The sequence below is a fragment of the Corvus kubaryi genome, unplaced genomic scaffold (genome assembly GCF_017639235.1).
Source record: "Corvus kubaryi isolate FWS band 111438036 unplaced genomic scaffold, C.kubaryi_AGA036_p1.0 37397, whole genome shotgun sequence".
Lineage (NCBI taxonomy): Eukaryota > Metazoa > Chordata > Aves > Passeriformes > Corvidae > Corvus > Corvus kubaryi.
Window position 1 is genome coordinate 14,677,363 of NW_024581136.1, and position 8,629 is coordinate 14,685,991.

General features: G+C 43.7%; 1 protein-coding gene across 3 annotated transcripts in view; it reads left to right on the forward strand.

Annotated features, from left to right (window-relative positions):
- Positions 1–8,617, forward strand: part of GNB4 (G protein subunit beta 4) — a 59,089-nt gene extending 50,472 nt beyond the window's left edge. For all 3 annotated transcript variants that reach the window (XM_042042582.1, XM_042042581.1, XM_042042583.1), the window contains exons 6-10: positions 480–642; positions 827–893; positions 1,004–1,205; positions 2,375–2,591; positions 3,782–8,617. In XM_042042582.1, coding sequence (XP_041898516.1) covers positions 480–642; positions 827–893; positions 1,004–1,205; positions 2,375–2,591; positions 3,782–3,888 — 756 coding nt within the window. In that variant the 3' untranslated portion in view covers positions 3,889–8,617. The remainder of the gene's footprint in view (positions 1–479; positions 643–826; positions 894–1,003; positions 1,206–2,374; positions 2,592–3,781) is intronic.
- Positions 8,618–8,629: the final 12 nt, after the last annotated feature.

Sequence of the window (8,629 nt, forward strand, 5' to 3'; positions counted from 1 at the left end):
AACTAACTTGGTTTTGAGCTGTAGAAATACACAACCTTAGAATTTACAAGAGTGCTTTGGGTTTGAGGGCAGAGAAAAGAGAAGGAAGAAAAACAGCTGTTGGGGGAAAGCTTAGGTAGTGTGGAGTGGAGCTGTGCTTCTGTACACTGTCCAGTCTCCATGGGGACAGCCATCCTGTCTTACAGCCTATAGTTCAAAGATGTAAAAAAGTTGGACAGAGAAATCTAACTAGAATGAACAAATGTTGCAAATGCTGAAGTTTACAATAGCTTTGCTATGAAGTAATGTACTGAAGCTTTGTGTATGTACCCTGCAGATACTGCTGGTATCTGTAGCCCGAGGATGTGTAAATGAGTTGTATGTAAGACGCTGTAAACCCAAACAACTGCTGGCTCTGGGGCTGTCCTGTGCCCGCGGTGTTTGTGTGCTCTGCCCCGCGGCCCGCGTTCGTGCCTTGCTGATGAGCTGTGTCTCTGCAGATGCACGCCATCCCCCTGAGGTCCTCCTGGGTGATGACCTGTGCCTATGCTCCCTCCGGCAACTACGTGGCCTGTGGAGGCTTGGACAACATCTGCTCCATCTACAACCTGAAAACCAGGGAGGGCAATGTCCGAGTGAGCCGGGAGCTGCCGGGGCACACAGGTAGGGCTGTGCTCTTGCTTCACCTGGGTGTGGTACTGCACCAAGGGATACAGTCCTGCTTTGAGCAGGGCAATGCTTGTGGTGCTTATGGACTGGCTGTGGGAGAACTTGGATGCTGTTCTTGCATTTTAACCTTCAGTCGTTGCTCTTGGATGAAAACCTTATATAACTGTTTTGTTTTTAGGATACTTGTCCTGTTGTCGCTTCCTAGATGACAACCAAATTGTCACTAGCTCAGGAGACACCACTTGGTGAGTTTTTGAGCTCTCTTGGCCTTTCCTCACCCCTTCTTTCTTCTTTTTTTCTCTCGAACTCTGAGATAATGAGGGACATTGTGTTAATGGTGTCACTTTATCTACAGTGCTTTGTGGGATATTGAAACTGGCCAGCAGACCACCACGTTCACTGGGCACACTGGAGATGTGATGAGCCTCTCTCTAAGTCCAGACATGAGGACTTTTGTTTCAGGTGCCTGCGATGCCTCCTCGAAGCTTTGGGATATCCGAGATGGAATGTGCAGGCAGTCATTCACAGGGCACGTGTCAGACATTAATGCAGTTTGTGTAAGTGATCCTCCTGTTTCCACGTGGGAAGAAAGGGGGAAGATAAAGGCTACATTTGCATGAATTCAGCTTAGACTCTACTGAGCTACCTTGATTTAAAATCAATTAGTTAGGATAGAGAATGTTAAAATGTATGTAATGGAGAAGGTTGTGTAATAATTTAAAGTCTACTTTATAACTGAATTATTATTGCCATTGTCTGTGATGTACTGCGCTGTTCCAGGAATAGTTTCACCTGTGTTTTTATTCCGTAACTGAGACATCACTGTTTTTTAAGAAGAATGGACTAGGGAAACTTTTTGAAGCATGGCAGTGTGTTAAAAACTGAAAATTGTAGATAAATGCAATGTACTGAGAGGGTGCAACACAGCTAAGCCATCCTCATCTTATAGATTTTTGTTGAACAAAAAGAGCTTCCAGTGAAATATTCTGGAAGGCAAAGTTAAAATCAGTATTGATGTTGGATATTCCCTGGAATAATTTGGTAATATTTAGAAACTGCATTATATTTCCTCTCTGTCATAGTAACACTATGTTCTGATCTGCAAGGTCCAAGCTCTGGAAAACAGGGAAAGAAATCTAAGTCGAAGCTGCATCTGTTTTTGATAAACATGAAAAATTGTTAAGGCTGAGAAAATACCAAACACATGACCAGTACAAAAATGCAGTTCCTATACTTAGACCTGGACCCTGAGATGTGCTGGGCTCTCTCTATTCCCATTTCAATCAATATCGCTGTTGAGAGAATAACTCGGATTTGGAGTAGATTTTTTTAGGAAATTGGATTGCTTGTTTGCAGTCTTCTGTCTTGGCTCAGCCAACCTGGCTGGCCAGCTCAGGATGGAACATTGTGTTCCACTTCAGCCAGGATGTGCAAAACTGGGGTTTGCTCCATTTTGTAGGAGTCAGTGGCATCCCCTGTGACTCCTGTTACAGCACACGCAGGAACTGGGTACAATTCCAGTCACTCAGGCGTCCCCAGTGCTGTTCCAGAGGTGCTCCCTTGCATAGCTGTGTACGTGCATTTTTTAACATGCAGATATTTCTTCAAAATAAAACATTCTGCCTTTGGTCACCCTGGTAAAATAATCCTGTGGTGTTGTTAAACTAACCCATGACCAGTGTGTTTTTCTGCTGTCAAAGCCTTGTCTCTCCATTCCACCTCGCAGTTTTTCCCCAACGGACACGCGTTTGCCACCGGCTCTGACGACGCCACGTGCCGGCTGTTCGACCTGCGCGCCGACCAGGAGCTGATGATGTATTCCCACGACAACATCATCTGTGGGATCACCTCGGTCGCCTTCTCCAAGAGCGGGCGCCTCCTGCTCGCGGGTTACGACGACTTCAACTGCAACGTGTGGGACACCCTCAAAGGGGAGAGGGCAGGTGAGGACCCGACTGCTGGCAGCTCTTCCAGGGCCTGCATAGCCAAAATCTGCAGAATGCAGAGCCGGGGCATTGCCAGTGCTGGTGCTGATGGTGTGGAATCTGCTTGATTCCTTTGAACACTCTTGGAATGGCATCCTTTTATTGCATTTCGTTGTATCTTCCAGAAGTTACACTGCTTCCAGTTCATCTCCGTGGCGTGAGCAGTAAATGAGTCAGGAGAACAGGCCTGTTCTAGGGCTTTACAGATCTGTGTGCTGGGAGATGCCAGTTCTTGAGGCTGAGGAATGCCCTCCAAAACTGCATCTACAGAAAAAGTACTTCACTGAAATTTATGGAATTAAGTAGTGCAAAATTACACGTTTGCATTGACTTTTGCACCCGTGAGTGGCAGTAATTCACATGTAGCTACAGGAGTCTTTTTGCTTTGCAAACCCTGCTGTTGGGAAAGAGGGGAAGTGGAAACTTCTGGTCCCTGAATTAGTTACTGGTCAGGACACAGCATGTTTATAGCACAGCTATTTCTTTCTCATTTCATACAGTAACTTAAATGCTGAGGCCTGGTTCTGTTCTGAACATCAGTTCTGCTGTTCAGACTGAAAATAGATCCTTTTCCTTAGTTCTGTGAGACCGGGATGGGGAACCTTGGGAGAGCAGACAAGGGCAAGAAGGGGTAGAGGGAAAGCAGAACCAAAGCAGGAAGGAGGCAGGATGATGCTGCTCTTCTCTTTGTCACAATATATGGGGGATTTGCAATCCCTAGGGATTGCAAAACTTAGGAAACTCAAGGCAGTTAATGTATCCAGGGCTTTGTCAGGAGACATCACATTCGATTTTGGAAGCGCTTGATGGCTGAAATTGTGGACACCATGGCAGAAAAGGGGGAAAAACATGGTAGAGAGCCTGATTAGGGAGGAGGACATCTTTGGGACAGGAAGGAGAAGTCATAAGGGCAGAGAGAAAAATGGAGGCAATATTGTGTGTACATATTTTTACATACCTTATTGTTGGGTTTCTTGATAAGGCTGTTACAGCCTATATGGTTCTTCAGGGTAAAAACAAAAAGGAGGATTAAGATCTTGCATTGCATCTTTTTCAGTAAATTTAAGACTTGCTTGGGAGAGCAGAGTAACAACTGAAGTCCTTAATATCCTGCAGACACTAAACTTCCATTGCTTCTTCTTTTCCAGGTGTCCTGGCTGGCCATGACAACCGTGTCAGCTGTTTAGGTGTTACTGATGACGGCATGGCTGTAGCTACAGGGTCTTGGGACAGTTTTCTCAGAATCTGGAATTAACTGGGAGCCAAACATGTACATTCTCCATTTGAGATCTGGAGAGATCAATGCTGCAGCCTATAGCTGTGAAATAACATTTCTACCTTGTATTTGCAGGTGAAGTTTTTCTATTCACTGATTATTACACAAAAAGGCTTTCTGTAAACTAGAAAAAAAATCAAGTGAAGAAATAGGGGAGGGGGGAAGAAATCACTGACTTTTTAAAAGGGGCCAGCACACATAATCATGGTGACCGACAAACTAAGAGCCAGTCTTTTTGTTTTTGGTGGTTTGGTTAGATTGTCCTTGAAGGGTTTTTGCTTGTGCTCAGTCTGCTAATCCTGTACTTTTTTTTGTACATAACAGAATATACACATTATAGCAGCCAATCATGTAACATTTGTCTGTATGTAAAGAAATATGTTTGCGTTTTTTAAGGAACTACATTTATAGCTTTGCTTTTAACCCGAGGTGTCACTTCTGAGTTTTGTAGTGGGTGAACTAGATTGCTGTTTTAAATGTTTTTGTGAATTTACTGTAGATAAAGTGAAGCCAATGGTATGTATGTGTTTTTTATAATGGAAGGCATTTGAATTTTTTTTAAAGGCCCTGGAGACTCCCAGTTAATACCTACCGCCTTACTCACTCACTTCTTGACCTGCTTGCCTGTTTTTGATCAGGGGGGTTCTTCCTTCAAGCCAGTGGTTCCTGGTTCATCCATTGGCAGTCATGACCTCCAAACACCAAGGAGTTAATGCCAGGTAGACTTGCACCAACAGCAGAAATAATTGGAAAATAAAATAAATCCAGAAGTTTTAGCTTCCTCCCTGCAGGATTTTGATCAGTTACTCCAGGCAGTCTGTGGGTACAGAAGCCAAATGCTGAGTGCTTTCCCTTTGGCCAGCTCAGTGCTGGCCAGATGGGTGGGCTTGGCCCTTCACAAGCTCCAGCTGATTTGCACTCAGTGACTTGGCTGCTGCTCAGAGCCCAGAGCAGTGTCTCTGCAGAGCTTGCTCGTTCCACACCAACTGAGAATTTCAGGAGGACTTTGCTTAAATTCCTAAAGAGGATTTAACTGTGCAGTTAATTGCTTGTAATTCCCCTCCAAATTCAGGGGTTGCCAAAGCACACCACAGCCAAAAGTGCTTGTTGTCAGTTCTGTGCAGTGTGAATTACCAGAGGAATTGTGTAACTTAACTGCACCTGTGTGACCCCTGAAAACTGCCCAGGATAACCTTAAGGGTGTGCTTGTTCTGTGTGGTCCCTGAGGGCTGTGCCATGGGTGTTTCTAGATGCCAGCTGTCCTGCAGCTCCGACACCGTAAGTAGCCATTTCTGCTCCTTTGCTGATTTGATTCTGATTTTGATGTCAGTTGGTGAGAAATCTGATTAAGTGTAGTTCAGTGCAGAGACAGGAAAATCAAGTGACTGATGCCCATTTGAAACTGCCCAGGGAGGTTGCTTCACTTTTTGGTGCCTGGCAGCATGTCTGCACTCACAGTGGATGTTCCCTTGGGAATCTGAACGTCTGTGGCTATTTTGGAATGGGGGATTAAGTCTATTGGCTTCTCTTAAGTGACTTATTTTAAAAATAACGTGAATTTTAAATCACCAGGTTGGAAGATGGTATTAGTCATCATCCATTGGAACTGATGGGGAGTCTGGGTGTCTCTGGGTCAGGTAGTAAAGAGAAGGGCCCAGAATCCTGTAGTATATCCAAATGGATTTCTGGCTGAGATGACTTTTGTCAAGTTTCTGGTATTTTTTTAATCCTAAATTTCAGTACTTCCAGACTGTGCCTGTAAACTTGCCATGTCTATAATGGTGAAGGTGCCAATAAAATGTACCAGTCAATCACGGTAAATTCACTTTTAAAATAAGAAAAAAGGCGCTTCTTATACTGGAGAAGGAACATTTCCTAACAGCAGCCTGTGGTGTAGGACCAAAATCCCACTGTATTGTGTCTCACAGGAATTCCTCAGCATTTTGCTTTGTGATCTCTCTGCATTAACAGAACTATTATGGAATTCTTGTAACTCTCTTAAGTGAGCAGCTCTTTGGGATCTTGCAGACTCAGTTTATTTTTTAGTGGTGCACTTGATTTTTTTTTTTTTTTTTTTTTTTAACTCACAGCTGCCTTGAGTGAATCATTCTGGAAATTTGTTACTAAGGAATTTTAAGAAAATATTCTTTTTCTAAAAAAATTTTTTTCCGTAGAAGTGTGTTTTGAACCAATTTCCTAGTCAACACCTTTGCCAAGACCGGTGCCATTTTTACATTCTGGTATTAAAACTGGTTTCTACTTGTGAAACTCCAAAACCAATTTTACAGCTGTATATAACTTTTCTTACCAGTTCAGGTAGCCTGTCACAGTGATAGTGGCTCTTGTACAGGTATTACTGCCGATAACTTCACTGTCATTGTTGGATGGCTTTTGTCTCTTGGATTCAGCTGCTTTTAAAATAAATACTAAGGAATGCCAACTACTTGCTGAGGTGTCCAACGGCATCACAGAGCTCTGCCTGCCCCTGCTCCTCGGTCACCCCAGGTCTGAGGGTCTCTGGTGTCGGTACACGCGAGACCTGGAGCAGCCTGAGCACAACGGGGGAAACGGCGTCTGGTGTGTCTTTGGAGCTTGTAGGAAGCCTGTGATAGATCCTGCCCAGGTGACGTTTGCTGTTCCAGTACTGCCCTGGCTGTAGGTTAGTTTTCAAGCAGATTCCAGTACCACAGATACTGGGTGATGCCACGGAATGAGTGAGGCTGTGGCATTCCCGTTTTCAAACGGCTGGCAGGGACCTCTTGAGGTTGATGCCCCAGCTAAAGTGGAGGTGGCTTTTATGGTAGAAGCTCAAACTCCTCCTAAAAGAAGGAAGGAAATAAAATGACCCTTGATAGGTTTTACTTAAAAGGTTTTACCCCAGCTTTGAATTTCAAAGAAACTGGTGTGTGCCTGCAGTTGTCGTGGGCCCATGTGTGCAGCTTGTGTGACTTCTGACTCCGCACTGTGACAGCAAACTCACAGCAGGTCTTGCAGCGTGAGTGGGCACATCTTCACTGGCTTTAAAAGTTTGCAGCCAAACTTCATCCTTAGCTGAATTTCAAATAAGTTGTGTCATTACAGAACTGGAGTAACCAAGAGCATTGTGCCAAACAGTGGCAGAGTAACTCTTGCCCAGCCTCTCTTCTAAAGGCAATCGGTTATGGCTCGGGAAGCAGAACCATGTGTTTGGTGTAACAAGATTTATTTTATTTTGGTAATTTGTCAGCATTTTTTAATGTGATTTGACTTTGCAATAGAGTTCTCCCTTCAGGCAAGTGCCCAGCCTGGGTGTGTTCCCATCTAGCCTTGGATGGCTATTTATTGGTGGAGAAAGCGGTTGAGATTCTGGAAACCACAGAAAGCTGCTGTGGCTTCGTGCTGATGTTTGCTCGTGTACTTCAGTAATGTGGCCTGGTTCCATCTGTCTCCAGCCTTTTTCCTTCCAAACACTGCTGTCCTCTGCTGTGCTGAACTGCAGATCCATGGCAGTGCTGGCAGAGCTGACAGCTCCATGTAGTGACAGGATTTGTACCATTCCAAAGGGAACATGGATTAGAGAGGCTTTTCCTGCCGCAGGACAGGGCCTGACCTTGCCCTGGCAAAGCTGAGCCGGAGCAGCAGCAGGTCCCAGTGTGTCCTTACTGTAATGCATGGGTTGGAAGTAGCTGACTCCTTACTTCAGTTGTGTAACTGCTTGTCCCACAATGAAGTTCACATTAATTACTTCAAGGTGGAATGAAAACATTGTGAAAACATTCCAAGAGTTGTAGTCTGTCCTCTCTGGGGACACTGTCACCTCCACTAGGTTTAGTGCTGTGCTTTAAGATGTTGGTGAGAGTTTTGGCTAATTGGACTAGTTGGTATCAATGGTTGTGTAGCAGAATGGCTGGTTTTGAGATAGCATTTCCTGTACAAGTACTTAGCATGGGTTGATGGTGCACTGTGTATCCAGTACTCTGGCATGCATGCTGGTCACACTCCTCCTACACTTCAGAGGCACCAGAGCCTTTTATCCAATTGCTGGTTATGTAAAATACATGCAGAATGTTAATGCAGTGTTGTTATGGTAAATGTGTGAACAGTGTTACTAATTGATATAACTGATAACAGATTACATGTGCCTGACATTCTTATACCACACAGTATGTTTAGGTTTTAACTAATATGGACTTCGGTGGAATAGTCTTAGGTATTTCAAGCCTTTGTTTTACTTACACAATGGTGCTCTCTTTGTGTTTTCTTTTTTTTTTTTAAATAAAAGCATCTGAACACTTGTAGTACATATTACATCCAAAGGAGTCCAAAACAAAGTGCTTCTAAACATGCTTAATTTTACTTTGCCTTTAGTTCCCAGCATCTCTCATCAGCTTGTTTTGTTTTGTTTTTACTTGTTGCTGACTACTTTGGAAAACTTTGGTAATGTTACCAATTATGAAGTGATTCTGCACTGCCTTTGGATTGTGTATGTATTCAGAAACAGTCTTAAAGCTTTTATTTAAGCTATTAAAAAACCAGGGACTTGTGCCATTTGTTCTTTAACAGTGCTGTTGTAAAAAGACTTCCCTGTGACAAAAAAATCACTTGCTATGAACTTTGTTTATAGCTTTTTTTTTTTCCACGATGGATCTTTTTCTTTGTATTTGTACAGTGGCTCAGTGAAAGATGTTGCCATGAGTTGATATTGTAACCAATAAACAAGTGCTTTTAAACCAGCCTGGGT